Source organism: Phascolarctos cinereus, unplaced genomic scaffold (genome assembly GCF_003287225.1).
Source record: "Phascolarctos cinereus isolate Bilbo 61053 unplaced genomic scaffold, phaCin_HiC Scaffold_4;HRSCAF=312, whole genome shotgun sequence".
Lineage (NCBI taxonomy): Eukaryota > Metazoa > Chordata > Mammalia > Diprotodontia > Phascolarctidae > Phascolarctos > Phascolarctos cinereus.
In genome coordinates, this window is record NW_027555847.1 from 128,391,268 (window position 1) to 128,409,414 (window position 18,147).

General features: G+C 50.4%; 2 protein-coding genes across 2 annotated transcripts in view; one reads left to right on the top strand and one right to left on the bottom strand.

Annotated features, from left to right (window-relative positions):
• PKD1 (polycystin 1, transient receptor potential channel interacting) overlaps nt 1-10,518 on the top strand; it is a 112,483-nt gene extending 101,965 nt beyond the window's left edge. Inside the window, 9 exon segments of the mRNA XM_021006704.2 lie at nt 856-995; nt 4,100-4,212; nt 4,481-4,625; nt 5,034-5,159; nt 5,658-5,832; nt 5,979-6,269; nt 6,415-6,549; nt 7,272-7,577; nt 7,831-10,518. Coding sequence (XP_020862363.1) covers nt 856-995; nt 4,100-4,212; nt 4,481-4,625; nt 5,034-5,159; nt 5,658-5,832; nt 5,979-6,269; nt 6,415-6,549; nt 7,272-7,577; nt 7,831-8,358 — 1,959 coding nt within the window. The 3' untranslated portion in view covers nt 8,359-10,518.
• A 122-nt stretch (nt 10,519-10,640) lies between these two features.
• Nucleotides 10,641-18,147, bottom strand: part of TSC2 (TSC complex subunit 2) — a 58,327-nt gene continuing 50,820 nt past the window's right edge. The window contains 10 exon segments of the mRNA XM_021006705.2: nt 10,641-11,089; nt 11,665-11,763; nt 11,955-12,046; nt 12,470-12,548; nt 12,820-12,959; nt 14,109-14,295; nt 14,862-14,948; nt 15,640-15,715; nt 16,565-16,935; nt 16,937-17,071. Coding sequence (XP_020862364.1) covers nt 10,919-11,089; nt 11,665-11,763; nt 11,955-12,046; nt 12,470-12,548; nt 12,820-12,959; nt 14,109-14,295; nt 14,862-14,948; nt 15,640-15,715; nt 16,565-16,935; nt 16,937-17,071 — 1,437 coding nt within the window. The 3' untranslated portion in view covers nt 10,641-10,918.

Consider the following 18,147-nt stretch of genomic DNA (forward strand, 5'->3'; position numbering starts at 1 on the left):
CCAGACTTCCCTGTTGCTATTAATGGCACCAGCATCTTCCCTGTCACCCAGGCTCGAATGAAACACGAGTGTCATTTTCCACTCCTCCCTCTCCCTCACCACCCACACCAATCAGCTGCCCAGTCTCCTCACTTCTCTTCCTTTGCAATATTTATCACATCCTTCCCTTCCTTTCCATTTCCATGGCCCCACCGCTCACCCTGGATTAGGGCCCACATTACATCATTCCTGGGCTATTACAGTAGTCTCCTAACCAGTTTCCTGGATCAAAATCTTTCCCCCTCAAATCACTGTGCACATGCTGCGAAATTAATCTTCTGTATCACTTTTCAAAAGTCTTCAATACATTCACAATAAAGTTCGTATTTCTCAGCCCGGCATTCAGGGCCCCTCCATCAGCTATCTTTTCAGTTTTATCCCTTCCCTACACACTTTAGCCATACTGAATAACTCAATGCTTTACACACACATATACATGCACACACATACACATACAATAAAGCAAAATAAATATACATATGTACAAAGTAGTTACAAAATAAACTATTGGGGTAGGGTGGAAATGAGAGACCAATTCTATACCTCATACAACTAGCAAATATGGTATCTTCTGGAGCCATCTGGAATAGGACAATGGAGTTCGGAAGGTGGCATTAGGTAGCAAACAGAATTGACCAGAGGCTAGGCATGAATATTCCCAGCTACCAGGTCCCCAAGGTAAGGTGGTGGGGTGGGGAGGTAAAGTCTGAATTTCTGTTGTGGTCCTCAAGGGCAGGAGGTCCCTAATGTCCACTGTAGTGTTTGGGGGCTCTCTGGGTCCTTGATGACTGCTCACAGCCTTCCCCACATCTTTAGAATTTTCTGGTGTACATGCTGTTCCTGCTGGTGACCCTCCTCACTAACTATGGAGACGCTTCAAGCCATGCCCACGCCTACCGTCTGCAGAGCTCCATCAAGCAAGAGCTGGACAGCGAGGCCTTCCTGGGGATCACCAGGTAATCACCCTGGAACAATCACAGGCTCCCCTTGTCTGGCCCCCAGCCTGTAGCCAGGACCCCACGAAAACTGCCTGAGGCAGAGGGGCAAAACTGCCCTGAGCAGAGTCAAAGTCATAACTAGGAATATTCTCACAGTGAAAGTATGTGCCAGGGAGGGAGAATGCAGAGTAAGAGGGGAAGACGGTGGCGTGGGCCAGGGAATTGTCCAGCTGAGGGCACAGTTGTGATGGGAGATGGGCCCCCGGCCCCTGGATGCTGTGTGGAAGCAGTGCTTGAGAGCCTAGGTTCTCATGTGCCACTCTCCCCATGCCCTGTGCTCCCTATCCATCTGCACAGGAGGAGTGCTTGCCTTGGGATGCCATTAGGGGAGAGCCTCTGCCTTCTCCTTTCACTGTGAGGGGCTCTGGATTCGTGTCAGGTTGTAACTTTTCTGTCTTTTACTGCAACTTCTTTTCACTTCCATCTTTCACCATAGTAGGAAACAGCAATTAATCAATAAGCATCTGTTAAGTGTCTACTGTATACCAGGCCCCTTCCAATATAATGCGGGCTGACCCCACCTGAGACTGGCCCAATCGATGTCATATATCCACACATAGCCTTGTCACCATAATCTGGAAGGCAGGGAGCATTTTAGGCAGGAAAGTAGCAGCCCGTGGCAGTGCAGTGCATGCTGGTAAACCCTGAGACTGGAGGAGGCTGAGGCAAGTGGGGATTGAGCATGGGAGTTCTGAGTTGTAGTAGGTGTCTACACTAAATCCCTCACCAATATAAGGGAGTGGGAGGGGAGTAGAGCTCCTCACTTGGCTGCTCAATGAGGGTTGAACCAGCTCAGGCTGGAGAATGAGCAGGTCCAAGCTTTTGTGGCAGTCAGCAGTGGGACTGAGTCCACAAGAGGCCACTGTACTTCCAGCCTGGGCGAGATAAGGAATCTCGTCTCCCCTGGGTGTACAGGGCTGGAGGGAAGACAGGAAAGCAGCAGTTAATGGCTGATAACCCAGAAGAAGAAGGCACCAACCTCTCTCCCACTCTGAGGCTACCTGCAGCCAGCCTATAAAGGGAGGTTAGCCCAGCTCCATGAGACCTTTGTCAGGGAGCAGGGTCATTTTGGGGAGTCTGGCTATTTGCGTGGATTTCTCTATGTGTTTCTATTTGTATCCTTCTGAAGAATTTTTTGCAGTGAACCATGGTGTGGTTTGCTAAAAAGGGATAATGCGGCATTGCAAGGTCAAAGACAGCCATATCCTTGGAGATCTTGGCCTTCTGGACCCTTCCCTGTTCTTTGAGGGTCCCAGGACCTGATAGTCAGAGGTTGTGTACTTTGACAAACATTATTAATACATTAATTAAGCCTTCCCCTGAAGTTTGGGATTTGAGCTCTGGGCTGTGACATCCCCCAGGGGTGGGGAACCTGCAGTCTGGAGATCCCTTAATGGATTTGTTCTGTGAAGTTTGGATTCATTCAAAGGGCAGCCGTAGAGGACCTCAAGGCTGAAGGTTCCCCACCCCTGTGAGTCTGGTCAAATCCTAGAAAGAAAAGGAAATGATTTGAGTCTTGGTTTTTTCAGTATTGTTAAATACCACCAAGAAAGCTTTCAGCACTTTGTACAAATGGCCCTTTCAGTTGCTCTAGAACCTTGAGAACAGGAAGAATGTTGAGGCTTTTAAAAACTGTTAGTCTATCTTTTTCTTCTGCAAGTCCCTCCCAAGTCACTGTGTCACGGTAGTTGCCCTTTTCTTGGCCCGGGGAGAAACCAGTGCAATGTAGTGGAATAGAGTTCCTGACTTAGAGTTGGGAAGACCTGTGTTCGAATCCTTCCTTAGATGCTAACTGTGGGACTCTGGGCAAATCACCTCTCCAAGCTTCAGTTTCTTCCTCTGTAAAGTGAGGATAATAATAGCACTAACCTCAGAAGGCTGTTGTGATGTATGTAAAGTTCTTAGCAAACCTTAAAGTGCTAGCTGTAATTATTTCTGAAGAAAGGAAATTTGCCTCCCAAATACCCAGTCTCTAACCAGTTAGCTGTCTCCTTTCACAAATTGCTTTAGGATTCAGTATTTTTTCCCCATTGTCTGTTCTTCTGAGATTAGTGTCCCTTTCTAGCTGTGGGCAAAGGATTTTTATTTTTATTTTTGAGGGAAGAAAAGAGTGAGAATAGTGTTTGAAAATTAGATTCTCATTTCTATGTGTTTAGTTGTTTCAGTCATATCCAACTCTTGGCAAAGGTACTGGAGTGGTTTGCCATTTCCCTCTCCAGCTCATTTTACAGATGAGGAAACTGAGGCAAACAGGGTTAAGTGACTTGTCCAGGATCACACAGCTAGGAAGCGTCTGAGGCCGGATTTGACTCTGGGCCTGATACTCTGGTTTCTAGCTGGATCTTAAACGAAAGGTTTCAGGATTTGGGGGAGGGTTGAGGGAGAAGGAAGTGTTTGTCTCTCTTCCCATCCACATTCAAGTCATCCCTGGGTTCTTTAGCTCCCCATGTAGCTTCCCTGTTACCTTTGGGGAGATCACTGCTCATGAGCAAGTTGTTTTTTATCTCCTCCTGCTCCCCCAAACCTCAGGGTTGCTCTTTGATGACCTGACTTATGAGGCCTCCATATCTCAGGTGTGTGAGTGTACCCACAGCTCTGCCCTACCCCAGCCCAGCTCAGTCCCTGCAAGATCCCCCAAATACAGCATCAGATCTCTGTAAAGACCAATACAGCCCAGTTGGTTTTTGGTTTTTGGTTTTTTTTTTTTTAGTCCTGGGCAGCTTTTATAGTCCAAATTGTAACGGCCCGGAACACAGCTCCCACTTCTAAGTGTTGCTTATGGAAATTAATGACCCCCACGTTTCACCAAAAGTTCTGACATAGAACCAATCCCTAGGATGAGGTCGGGCTGTGTCCAGACTGGTCATTGCTGCCATCAGATGATGTCAGGTCACGACTGGAGGGGTATTCAGAAAGCAGGCCTGGCTGCGATCTGTGTGACCTGGGAAAGGATCTAGTGCCTTGCGCTTAGACCTGGCCTTTTAGGTGGGAATGAGTGGCTGTCACTGTGTCTGAGGCTGCTGGAAGAGAGTAACTTTCATTTTTTGGGCTGGGGGGAATAGGTCAGATGAATTCTGGGTATGGATGTCACGGGTGCTGCTCCCCTATGTCCATGGGAACCAATCTGCCCCGGAGCTGGGGCCCCCACGGCTTCGGCAGGTTCGGCTACAGGAAGGTGAGTTGAAGACAGTGAAGTCTTCCCTCCCACTGCCCATCCTCTCCTCTTGGCCCACTTCCTCCCCTTCTCCTAACCTCCCCCTGTTCGAGGCCCTCTTTCAACATCACCCTCTCCCTCTTCCCCACCAAAGCATTCTCACCCATCCACATTATCCCTCCTGGAACGGATGGAGCGGAAGAGGAGGTTTGGGGTTTGTTTTGTCTTTGGGGTCCATGTAGCACATAGTGAGCACTTCACAAATGCTAGTTGAATGACTGCTTTTCAGCACTCTGCCCGGAGGCTCTGGGAAGCGTAAGAAGAATGTGTACCACATCCGGCAGCTTCAGTACCAAGGATTATGAGGTTGGCTGGGAAAGCAGCTCCCCAAACGGGACAAGGGCATGGGCCTACTCAGCGCCTGACTTGGCAGGGTGAGAACCGAGGCATGGCTGCTTTCCCCAGGGACTCGGGCAGGGAGGCGGGGCTCTGTGGATCCCCCCATTTCCATGTGAACAAGACTGACTAGCTGTGAAACCGAACGATCAGTTATGCTGCCTCCCTGCTCCTAGGACGCTGGTTTTTTTTCTTGCGGTCCAGGAGAGGTCAGATTTGTGGAGGGAGGAAGCGAGGGCTGCATAGAGTGACCTTTGAATTCATGTCCTTCCTCTCTCCTGAATTGGGAAATGTCACCTCATGGTTGTAGATCTCTAGGTGACAAATAGTGTGGCATTTGGGACAAGACTTTGTGACTGTTCCATCTCCCTGGCTTCTAGAGGTGGCTGTGGCTGTTTCGCGGGCCTACAGGGCTGACTCACTGATTCCCACCCTCTATCTCCTAGGGTCTGGTACTGGGGCTACTTCTCTGTCTACGACAGTGGTGGCTACATCCAGGAACTGGGAGTCAGCCTGGAGGAGAGTCGAGAATTGCTGGGCTTCCTGCAACGGCATAATTGGATAGACAACATGTGAGCCTGGGGTGGGAGGGGAAGCAAAGAGGGCCAAGGGCACACTGTTGGGGAAGAAATGTGAACAGTAAAGATTTAACACCTTTTTTTTTAAATTTCAAAGTTCTTATCACTTCTCTCCTTTTACTCACACCCTGTCCCTGGGAGGGAAGGAAGTTTCTCTCCCCATTTTATACAGAGCCGGAGTCAAGGAAGACCCGCGTAAAAAGCCAGCTTCCGACACTTCCTAGCTGGGTGATCCCAGGCAAATCACTTAACCTTGTCTGCCTCAGTTTCCTCATTTATAAAATGGGGATAATAAGAGCTCCTACCTCCCAGAGTCGTTGTGAGGATAAAACGAGATATTTGCAAAGAGCTTTGCATTCCTTAGCAATGATGGACCGAGGCCCAGAGAGGGGGGCAGGGACTGGCCCAGCCTGGGGCCTCCTTCCGTTATTTGTGTTGGGGGTTGGGAGTCTGGTCCACGAGTGAGCTGACCCCCTGCCTCTCGGTCCTCAGGAGCCGGGCGGTATTTGTGGAGCTCACGCAGTACAGCCCAGCTGTGGGGCTGCATGCTGCGGTCACGCTGCGCCTCGAGTTCCCGGTGTCAGGACGCGCTCTGACGGCCATCAGCGTCCGGCCCTTCCCCCTGCAGCGGCTCAGTGCGGGCGTCACCCTGCAGCTGCTGATGATGGTCAGTCCTGTGCCACGCCCCTCCTCTCCCATTCGATCGATGGGTCCGATCCTTCCCCTCGGTCCCTGCGGAACTCCGCCTAGCTCCGCCCAGCTCCGCCCTGCTCCGCAGGGCCTCCCCTCCAGCTAGCCGATTACCTCCCGCAGGTCTTTCTGATGCTCTTCGTCGTGTACTTCGTGGTGGCCGAGGCCCTGGCCATGCAGAAGGAGGGCCAGGCGTACCTGGTTCGTGCCGGGGCTTGGGGCCAGTGGCTGCTGATCCTCTTGACCACAGCCACTGTGCTCATCCACCTGAGTCAGCTGAGCCTGGCTGACCAGCAGTGGGGCCGTTACCTGAAACGCCGTCCCCACCACTTCACCAGCTTCTACCAAGTGGCTCAGCTCAGCTCAGCCTTTGCCAGCCTGGCTGCATCTCTGCTTTTCCTGCTGATGATCAAGGTGGGTCTCCGTGATGCCAGTGTCTCCCCAAAAGCCAAAGTCCACCCCATCGTTTTCCCTCCTGGGAGGCCGTGTTGTGGGCCCTGCCTACTTCGCCTCGGGAGGCTTCTCTCAGACGTGGTGATGGCTTGATCTTCGTCCTTAGGCTGCCCAGCAACTTCGTTTCATCCGTCAGTGGTCAGTGTTTGGAAAAACCCTCTACCGCTCAGTGAGAGAGCTAGTGGCGGCTGGTTTGGCCCTCCTAGTGTTGGCTATAGCCTATACCCAGCTAGGCTTCATGGTAAGTCATCTTTCCCAGACGGGACCCCCTAACCTGGAGAGCCACTTAACGTCTCCCCAGGGAGGAGGGAAAGAGCTGATGAGGCTTGAGGATGATGGGTGCTTCCTCAGTGTCAATCTTATAACTATCTGGTCCCCAGAAGCTTAGGGTGGAGGGTCAAGATGGAAAAGTGGGAGTTTGTGGGAATCACCTTAACTCCCTGGTGGTGCAGTGGGCCTGGAGTCAGAAAGTCCCAAGTTCAGATCCAATCGCAGATCCTTCTAGCTGTGTGACCCTGGACATGTCACTTGACCTGTTTGCCTCAGTTTCCTCAACTGTAAAATGAAGATAATAACAGCACCCACCTCACAGGATCAAATGACAGTAACTGTAAAGCACTTAGCACAGTGCCTGGCACATAAGTGCTATGTGTTAGCTATTATTATCATGTGATAAGATTTGACCATTTACTTTTGAAAAAATACAAGTTTTATTTTACTTTTTTCATTTAACTAGCATTATTTTTCTTTCTCATTCTCTCAAATGAAGAAAAATGCCCAACCTTGTAGCAAATAAGCATAGTTAAGCAAAACAAATCCCCACATTGGCTGTGTCCAAAATCCTCTCATTCTGCATATTCAGTCCATTACTTGCCTCATACACACTGCACGGCACCCCACCCCCACCACCCTGGGCTCACTGCCTCCATCTCTCTCGCACTGACCTCACTTTTCTCCTCACAGCTGTTTTCCTCCTGCTCCAACTCCCTTCGAAGCATGGGCTGGGATCTCTTCCTGCTGTGCCCAGCGGGTGGGGATCCCCATGTGTGTCCCTCAGAGCCCTGGCGTCTGTCGCCCTTGCTATGCACCAGCCTCATGGCGCTGCAGCTGTGGGGGGCTCTGCGTCTGGGGGCTGTTGTGCTGCGGAGGCGCTACCATGCCCTTAGGGGAGAGCTTTACCGCCCCGCATGGGAGCCCCAGGATTATGAGATGGTGGAGCTATTTCTGAGACGCCTGCGCCTCTGGATGGGTTTCAGCAAGGTCAAGGAGGTGAGTGCAGAGGAGCCCCCGGCAGGGGGAAGCTCAGAGGAGAGGGGCCCTGAAAAACTCAAGTCGGGGGAAGAGCCCTTGTAGGGGATAGCCAATTTTCAATCCTCGCACAACTTTTAACCTCTTACAGCATCAAAAGTTATTTATGTCTTACTTGGCGAATTATGGACAGGACTCTTCATTTAGTGCCAAAGTAGGTCTAATTCCCCTTGCTTGGACTGGGCTGACTTACTGACCTTTGCATTATCCCTAGTTTCGACATAAGGTCCGGTTTGAGGGGATGGAACCGCTGCCCTCACGCTCATCAAGTGATTCCAAATCATCTCAGGATGTGTCCCCACCAAGTGCTGGCTCAGACACGTCACGCCCGTCCACCTCCTCCAGTCAGCTGGATGGGATGAGCCTGCTGATCGGCCGAGCAGGGGCCCGGGGAGACCCTGAGCCAGAGCCCTCTCGCCTCCTCTCAGTCTTTGAGGCTCTGCTAGCCCAGTTTGACCGCCTTAACCAGGCCACAGAGGATGTGTACCAGTTGGAACGGCGGCTGCAGGGGCTACAAGGTCGGAGATCCAGTGGCCATTTGGCCAGCCCGCCCTGGGGCCCCAGACCTCCCATGCCTTCACCTTCCCCAGGCCCCTCCCTCAGGATCCAGACCACTCTGCCAGCCAGGATAGCACGGGCCAGCAGGGGTATTGGCATGGCAACTGCCCAGTCTTCTTCCAGTTCACCTCTTGTGAGGGCATCGATAAGGGCAAAGAACAGGATCCACCCCAGCCTGACATAGAGGGAAACCTGGACCGGGTGGAGAAGGAGCCCTTGGTACTATTATGGCTCCAGCTTGAATCCCTGACATCAGACCACTTCCTAGGGTACCTCCTTTGGCCCTGCTCCAAGCCAGTGCTTCCTTCCCTGAGCATGTGGGCTGTTGTTTGTCCCTGGCTGCAGCTCCCTATACCTGAAGCAGGGATGCCTCTCAGTATTAAGCACTCTTCCCCAGGGGTTCTAGCTTCCCTTTCCCCACCCCGCAACAGTGATATACTTGGGCCCAGGGGTTACAGGAAAGGGAGAAACAATGGTACCCAGATCCAGAGCATGGTCTCTCTGGCCAGGAATCCTGAGCCCTGGGTGGAGGGGCTCCAAAACTCAGCACTTTAATGGAGGCTTTCTTAACAGGCAGGGACCCAAGTATTCCCAACACTCCAGAATAGGGCTGGGGTGAAGAGCAGTATTGGATTTTTTTAGGCCTAAAATTGAAATAAGCAAGAACCAAAGGTGTGACCACCATGTGTAGGGGAGGGGGGTTCACTGTGGTGATGGTAGTTGTAGGGGGAGACAGGTCCCTTAGGATGGAGGAACAGATTCTCCTCCCCTGATCCTCATGGGTCTGAAATAGAACATGAGGATGGGGGAAGAGAGCAGATGGAGGCTGGGGCCTTTGAGGGCTAAGGATTCAGCCCCTCATACCCTAATTTATTACCTGGGCCCTCAGGTACAGCGGGGCTGTGCCTGCCCCACCTCCCCCAGTGGCAGGCACCTCCTCACGCTAAGGGCACCCCAGCCTGCCTCCCCCGACCCCTAAGTTATTGCCACCCCCACACTTACATTCCAGCCACTGTCTCACCATGTATATGTATATTGTCAGTAATTTATATGGGGTTAAAATGTATATATTTTTGTATGTCGCTATATTTTCATAGCACTGGGGTGGGGAGAGAGCTGCAATACATGTAGTTGGGCCTCTCCCCTCCCACCAATTATTTAAGGTGATGTTCCCGAGGGCACAGCCCTCACTGAGTTTGCTGTATATAAAGTGTTAGTGGTGTGTGTGGATGCCCCAGAGATGGGGGCCTAGGGCGCTGGGCTGCTCCTGGAGCCCCATGCCAGGGCCATGGGCTTCCAGCAGGCTTTTAAGGCTGGGGTGAGGAGTAGCTCAGAGGCCAGAGGGGCAGGACCCAGGTCAGTGAACTGGGGGTCAGGATGTGGAGCAGGTAACGAGGGGTCGGGTTTGTTTCTCACGGGAGGCCTGGGGGCTGGGACAGGGAACCGTTACTTCTGCTTGTTGCACAATAACCTGGCCTGGGGGGCCAGGTCCAGCCTTGGGAGGGAGGGAAAAGGGTGCAGTGATCCTTTTTTACAGGCTTATTTGTCCTACCCACCTGCCCAAAATGATTGGGAAAGAAAGGAATTAGAGTAGGAGGCCCCCAGACATAACCTAGCTGCAGCTATAAACTGGGGAGACGGGCAAGGATCAATAAGTGCCAGAAGGAAAGCGTGATGAAGTTAGGTAGGGGGTGTGTGTGCATGCGTGTATGTGGCGTTTGCATGTGTGTGTATTAAGCGTGTGAGAGACAGGCAACAGCTGTCAGAATTAACCAAACCCCTCTAAGAAAGACATGCCCAGGGTGCACTGTACAGGGAAAAGGGCCTTATGCCCTGGGAATGAAGTCAACACCATGTGCCTGCTCCCTAAGGGTGGGGGGTACGGCACAGAGAGGAAGAGGGAGAGAGGGAAAGAAAAAGAAGGTACAAGCACTGGGCGAGGACTGCAAAAGACCACTCTTGGAGTGGCAAAGACAGGACAACTGCCCTACAGCCTTGGACTGACTGTGGAGCTGCTTGGGAGCGCCTAGGGAAAGGGGGAGGGGGGAAGGCATGAAAAGAGCTGAGAAAGGACTATGGGGAAAAGAAGGTAAAAAGCCAGATTCTCTCCTCACACTCACTGGCCACCCAGGGCTAGCTAGGCAGGCCCCCAGAGATGGTTTCTTATTTATTATTGGTTGTGTCTTACCTACCAGGATGCAACATTGCCCAGCTATGCCTGAGCAATCAATATACTGCTTTTCCAGTTGGGACCATGACCAAGGCCACAAACATTTCCCTTTTTTTTTTTAATAAACCCACAATTACAAAAAAGACAAAGTCAAATAAATACTATGGACTGCTACATGCTTGCCTCTGTTTGTGATTACTGTCTGGGGCCCCATCTGCTTCAACTACCTGGCACACAACACCCCAGAACAAGCTATCATGCAAGGGGAAAGCTAAGCCTTCCTCGGCCCCAAGGGCAACCATCCAAACACTTTATTTCATTTACATTTATAAACAGTTCTGACTACATTGTTGGGCTGATGAACAATACGGTCAGAAGTAAGCAGCTTCGGTAGTACTGGGCCAGGCCCAGCCAGCTCTCAAGACAGAGGGTAGAAAGTGAGCCAGTTCAGGGCTCAACAGCTGAAATGCCAATGGAGACACAGGCTGTGAAGTCACTGACACCCTACAGTGTTTCAGGAACAGAACCAGAGACACTACCTCAGAAGTGAGCACAGGCTTTTGTCCCCCAAGGCTCATACAAATTCTGTGAAGTCATCCACGGAAGAGATGAGCCGTTTCCTCTGGCCTGTCTCATAGGTGGGAGTGGAATCTGTCGGGGCCTGGGGTGGGGACTTTGGGTGAGCTGGTGGATGCATCTGCATCAAGGGGAAGCCAGAGTTCGGGTACTGGGTTTCTTCCCGGATCTAAGAAACACAAGAGGAACAAGTCAGGCTAGAAAGCATGAATTCCCCTCCATCTTCACACATCTTTTCCACCCTCTTCCATACGGCCCTTCTTTGTACATAGTAGGGTTTCAAACATCTGTTACTGAGTCACTAGATTAACCTGTTAGATATGATGGTTCTCCCTTTGGCTAGTATGCTTAGCAAAACATGACATTTAACTGAAGAGAGGCGTTTCAAATTAGGCTTCCTCCTTCCTAGGCATTTCTAGGAACAAAGAGGGTTCACCTATAGCTGGAAGGACATTTTCCCCCAAAAAAGGTCCTCACTGTTCTGCCCACCTCAATTTTAAGGAGGCCATGTTTTAAACTTGCTTTTGGTATGTAATGGTCACTGCTACCTATCTGTATTTTTGGTACTCTTTTCTTTGGCCTCACACCTCAGGCAAATAGGTCAGGACACCATTTCACAAATCAAGCCAGTCATGGAACTGAGTTGCTCCATCCTTTAGCCTACAAAAGGGCCCCTCTGCAGTACATGTATGTACATACATGTACACACACACACACACACACAGAGCCCTGCTCCACACCTACCCTGTGCCGGAGCCGTTTGATGTGGCGCAATCTGGCGATCCACTTGGAGGGATAGATATCTGTAGGGTTTGATCTGCTGTGATGGACTTGGGAGGCCATCTGGTTTGAAACAGTTAAATGGTCAACTTGCTTAGCACAGGAACCATGGTGAAACATGAAACTGGATGACTGAACCACTCCAGTTAGATCCATCTAGATATTGGCCACAGTTCAATCTTTGCCCTTCATTCCTCTTTCTCAACCCACCCAGATGCCCTAGTAGACACCAGGCTGAAGTGAATGACACTCACATTCGCATGCAATGCCATCTGGCGGGCAACAAAGGGCAGGTTTCGGTCTGATACAATTTTAGCCACACTGGTATCCACAAGGCCTTCCATATCTAAGAGAGAAAAAGGCAGTGTTGGAGCATACACAAGCCTTAACTGTACAGCCAGGCTTCATAGGTTTTTAGTCTCAGGGTGCTCCCACATTCAAAGGCTTACATAGGTCTCCATGAAGTCCCTAAGTGGATGGAAGACAGGTACAAACTACAAACACTGCTCATCTGGCCAAGCTCACATGATCCCTACTATTATCTCTTGCCAGGGTCTCAGCCATAAAACCAATTTACATTTTGTTCCTTTTGCTAGGGTCTGTAGATGGCCTAAGATCTTCCCACACAAATCCCAGAAGTTGCTGCCAGATACTGCTTTGGTCTTATAGCACAGAGAGGTGTCCCAGGCCAAAAGCATACCTGTAGGTAAATGGAATGGGGAAAGTTGGGTTATCTAAGTCCCCTTCCAGCAAAGAAGGAGCCCTTTACCTTTCCGACACTGCAGTGTGACCAAGTTACATTCATAATCCAGTGGAGTGATTATCACGTGGACAAAGTTGAATTGGCCCTGAGAAGAAACAACAAAATTCTTCTGTGGATATGTGAAGTCACAATCATATAAAGGCAGCCCCGGGCACTGGACTACTCATTTCAAAAGAGTGAAAACTCTTTGTGCCTAGGCCAGTTCTTGGAAAAGGAGATTACAGAGTAGTCACAAAGGAGATGGCCCAGTGGGACTTTATTGCTTCTGTTTCCATTCTGTAACAAAAAGTCCACTGCAATCTGGGGAGAGAGCGTGTAGAAGAGGGAAAGGGCAATGTTCCAAAGAGAAGTTTTACCTTGATGGTGCCCAGTTTGAAGTCTTCTCCAGAATCATTGTAGATAATCGACACAAAGTCATTCCCCAGGTGCCTTTTCTTGTCACAGCGGTATTTGTCCAAGTCTTTGGTGGGCATCAGAGTGGCGATGTGAAAGATAGCTGGGAACCAGAACCAAGGGGACACATTGAGACCAGATAGCAGGACAGGCTGGAGGCAAGCAGGGCATGGGAGCCAGCTGCCCAGCCAGCACAATACATACCACTCACTGCTTTCAAGCAATGCCAGGTGCTAGTGACCATTCATTGAAGCAGCTGAAGCTTGAATACACTGCTCCCATCCAAACGTAAATGAGATATGCTCATGGGGGCAGGGTGAGAGCACCTGGTTATCCCAGGAAGTGTGAAGAAAGGGAATTTTTTTCCCTATATACTTCCCCCTACAGGAGGTCAGTGCCAGTCCTGGGCAGAGTGCCACCCATGGCAATATGCCCTGCTGGGTACAGATTATTATGCTAGGGGGAAGTGGCATCACCAAGTCATCTACATCAAGAGGTCCGAGTCCCATACTATGTTGCTCCCTTGACAAAGTTCGATAGGGGCCTGGCACCTGACTGGGAGTATCACAACCTCAGGGGCTAGAGGAAAACAGGATGGTCTGGTTCCTCTGCACCATGATTAGATTCCTTCCTACCAGGAGATCTTTAGAGGAAGGGAAGAGAAGCAGCATTTATGGAGCACTTACTAGGTGCTAGGCACCATGCTAAGTACTTTACAAATACTATCTCACAACAACTTTGAGAGGTATTGCTGTTATTATCCCCACTTCCAGTTGAAGAAACAATTAAAACAGAGGTTAAGTGACTTGCCCAGGGTCACACAGTAAGTATTTGAAGCTGTATATGAACTCAGGTCTTCCTGCCTCCAGGTCCAGGCTCTATTCACTGTTGCCAACAGCTGCCTTGGCCCATCATGTTGCCCAAACCCAGCCATGGGGGCTGAGCAGAACAAATCCAGTCACAGCCTTCAGGGACCTTAGCAACAAAACATCCCTTACATAGCACCCCTCAAGCTCATCCTACTCCCAACCCTCTGAGCACCTAATCCATCTTAACTAGGAGCTACCTAGGAAACTGAGCAGGCCCTGAGAAGATATTGTCATAACCTAGGCTCAGGGTACAGATGGGCAATGCTATAGGTCAGGAGGAAACCAATGTTTTGTCCTACTGTGACTAAGAAAACTTGTCCTTTGCAGGACACTGCCTGACATGCTTCCCAAGACAGGAGACAGAGGAGAGAACTGCTCTTTACCTTGCATGATATCATCGTGCCAGCAGTAGGTGAACTGCCCGTCCTCCCCACACACATCCAGGCCCCCAAGATAGATCTTGTCTGGCTGGCAATCTTTGAGTTCAATGAGCTTCCCCAATCCTGTCAAGAACTCCGTGTACCTGTAGGAGCCATGCTCATTGGACAGAATGGCGATTTCACTGTTGCTCTGGAGAAAACAGAAGATCAGGGGCCTTGACTTAGGCACCAGGGGAAACAGGTGGTGCGCATGACAGTACTTTTAGCAAAACCAGGCCCTGCTGCCTCCTTTTGGCCTCTGCCTGGCTTGTTGGACTCTGGGGTATCCTCGCCTCCTACATCTTAGCATAGATTTTTAACATTAAATTATTTTTTATTTTTAAATCTTGGCACATTGGGGAGAAGGGGGTGCAGTTAGGAGGGGGAGGGAGGGGCAAGGTGGTCAGAAGAAGGGATTTTAATGCTAACCAAAGGAATCTACCAGTACCTTTCAATGAATTAGCCATCATAAAGTCAAGAACAAAAGGGGACTGAAAATCCTCAAGATGAAGAAGCTCATGTGCACAGATATATACAGTCTCACATACCCTCTTCCCACCAGGGTCTTAACCAGGTCAGGGGCAGGATGGATGCAGGCCTCTCCACTGTGAGGGAGGTGCTTGCCCCTCTGTCCTTGGGCAAGGTGCCCTCGGGGGTGCCAGAGGTCAGTAGCTCTTACTCCTATGCATTAGCTTTCATATGTCCACGCCACCTTACCTGGCCTTCTCCTACATAGAGGACAGCAATCTTGTGGGTATCGTAAGAAGGAATCTGATCTAGGAGCTGCACCGACCTTTCAAAAGTCTGCAATCAAGATGACAGTCTGTAATAAGCCCAATGGTGAGAGAGAGTTCAGCTCTCCCTAAACCTTCCACCCCTCAGATCAACTAACCCGAACCCAACCCAGAGCAGGCAGGAGTGACTAATGAGGAACCAAGGACTGCATCTTGGGAGGCAGGAATGGGAGGCTCAGGCAGAAGTCTCAAGGACCACAGAATGCAGGGATGACAAGTGCAGTGTGAATTCATTCCTGTGTGGGACTAAAAGGTACTAGCTGGCCAGGACCCTGGAAGGCAGAGGTCATGAGGCCCCTACTGCAGTCAGCCACAACGCCTAGTTAGTTCATTGAGTTTTTGTTCCTTTGGGATTGGTCACAAGCCAAAGGTCCTCTCCTGGAGAGGGAAGAGGGTCTCCACAGTGATTCTACTTCAAGAAACAGGCTTGTCTCTCTAGGATTTGCAGATGGCCAGCCTGCTTCATTTTGGGCCAAGAAACTGAGAACCCTGTCACTTCCCATGGCTAAGCCCAGATGCTAAAGGCCAGGTCTTATGACTTCCAACAGTAAGGAGACTCCAAGGGGACCCAGTCCAGTTGAGTCAGAGAAAGGGGAGCTCTGGAAATTTGATCAGTGAAAAGTATTAGGATTCCTTCCTCCAAGAGGACTAGAGGTGTGGGTTACAGAGGTCTGTGGGGACACCGAAGGATGCCCACCTACCTCGGGAGGCAAGAGGAGTGGCTTGTTGGACTCATCTCCAAAGAAAGGGGAATGGTAGAGCTGCAGGAATACGAAGCTACAGAGAGAAGTCGGAAAGGCATGTCAACAGAGTGGGGAGGCTGGGAGAGCCTCTGCACACATCCCACAAGAAAACAGGCGAGTTGCTGCTTCCGTCTCCTATGGCAACTTTTAAGGCCAAGGCACAGTTGTGTCCAACTTCAAAGGACATGGTCACAAGATCCAAGAAAGACTGGAGAACCAGAGGTCACATTTGTCTAGGACCCTGAGGGAATGGTCTCCAGCTTCCACAAGTCTTTTAAAGTCTGCTCATGACCACCTCTCCTGCCCTTCCTGAAGAAGCCCTGTTCTTCTGGACAGTGCTAGCAAGGGCTTCAGGAATAATCATCTCAACAGCCTTAAAATAGAGGGAATCTGGCTGTCCCTCATCCCACCTGCCCCTCAATTAAGGAGGGAGCCTACCTCCCTTCTAAACCCTACCCTTTAGTCCAGGGCTTCTTAAACTTTTTCCACTCACACCCCTTCAGGGCTTAAACTCACAGTTTAAGAAGCGCTGCAGGCTCATCCACACCTAATTCCCACTACAGCCAAGCTACTGATTGCCCCTCTGGCCCCTTCAAAGAGCTAGAGGGGAGCAGCATCATGCCTGTAGCCCTAAGCCCAAATGTTCACATGCAGACTGTTGTGCTGCTGTCCAGGAAGGCCACATCTCTGAAACTATGCTTGCTCTGGCTTCCCAGGGGTGGGGAAGGGCAGCCTCGGGTCAGGCCATGTGAAGGCTGCACCCAGGCTGCTTACAGTGCTCAGTGGACTGCCAGGATGGCACACACAGCTAAAACAGTGAACCAGAACAGCTGACTTGCCCAGAAAGACAAAGGAAAGGGTACTGGTGAAATGTGTACAGCACCTGGGGTTTATCCCAGGCACCTTCTCTGTGTTGGAAGTGGCAGCTCTACTCTTGAAGGCATCTTTCTCCATCTTCTTGCCCCTCCTTGAGGGTGCTGAGTCAGAGATGGTGTACCCCCGAGGCCGGAGGCCACTAGGGGAACGTGGTGAGCTTGAAGACGGCATTGCGGCCTCTTGCCGGCCTGCACCAAGGCCTCTGCTCACCTCCCCTGGGCTTGGCCAGATGTTGGCTCCTTCCCCTTCTAAATTCCCCGACTGGGACTTAGCTTTGACATCCGTGCTCAGCTTCCCAAGATATCCTTTATCCTCAGCATCTTTGAGGACATCCTGCAGGGTCTGTAGCTCAGGGGAAGAGCTGGACTTGCTCAGGGGGCTGAGAAGGCTGGAAGGAGTGGTCAGCTATAGGTCTGCCATCTTCAGAAGAGACAGCTCTCTCAATGGGAATCCCAACTGTCATGAGCTCTTCAGAGCGGAAGGATTTCTCTTCTTGACTTGAAGTGGAAGAGGACTAAATGAAACCATCCAAAAGAAGATTTTTAAGAAAAACATTTACTTCAAAAGCCCTCAACATGGTTTTAGCTACATTCAGTTCAGGCTCCTGGACTACATTCCATAGTCCAGCAGCAGGGACATGGTAGCCTCTTTCCCAAGAGATTTATAGCTGAAGGCACAGGGAAAAGGATTCTCCTTCATGTGGTCTGGGCCAGGATCTCTAAAAAGGAGCTCTACGCTACTGAGCTAATGCTGTAGGACAGATGGAAAGGCAGGGACCAAGAGAAATATATGTATGTGGCAGGGGGGTGGGGGTGGGGGGAAGGTGGTACAAGTTAGGATGGCAACATGAAATAAGGGCCAGGAAATTGCCTTCTACACCTGCATCCCAAATCACCACCACAGGTCAGTGCTACAGGTATCTGTAGAAGGGCAGTTATAGTCAAAGTCATCTGTAAGAGACACAGATGATTTTCTAGTCATATGGCCCCTTTTGGGAAAGGGGAGTTATTGTGAGGAGAGGGTTCTGTTCCAAAATCACCGAGATGTCTTCCCAAAGTTGTCCCTAAAAACCCATAACCTAGAGCCAAGTGACCTGGCCTAAGATTCGGTTCTATTGCTCATTCATCATGAGACCCTGACCCTTTCCCAACATCTATTTCCTCATCAGTGAAACAGGATCCCCACAAGCCATTCACACATTTACAACATTCAGAATGTAGTAAGGATGAGAGAGAACAATGCATTCCTCAAAAATCAATTGCCACCTGGGAACACTAAGTCACAAAAGCCAACTAAGAAGGTTGGGTAGGGAGAAGCTGCCCAGAATAGGCATTCCTCTCTGGATGGCAAATGCCTTAACACTACAGTAATAGCAAGGACTGGGTGAGGAGGTCACATGGCAAATCAATGCAATGGCAGAGAAATTGCGAGTAGGCCTCTATCATCATCTAGTTGGGAGTTAAAACTCAGCTAAAAGATGCAAGGGTGACATTTTGGCTTGCTAATGAATGATTCGCTTTAGCTGTGCAGAAGACAAGGCTGGATGAAGCCCTATGGACTCCAGGGGAGTGAATGAATGGTTATTCTCCT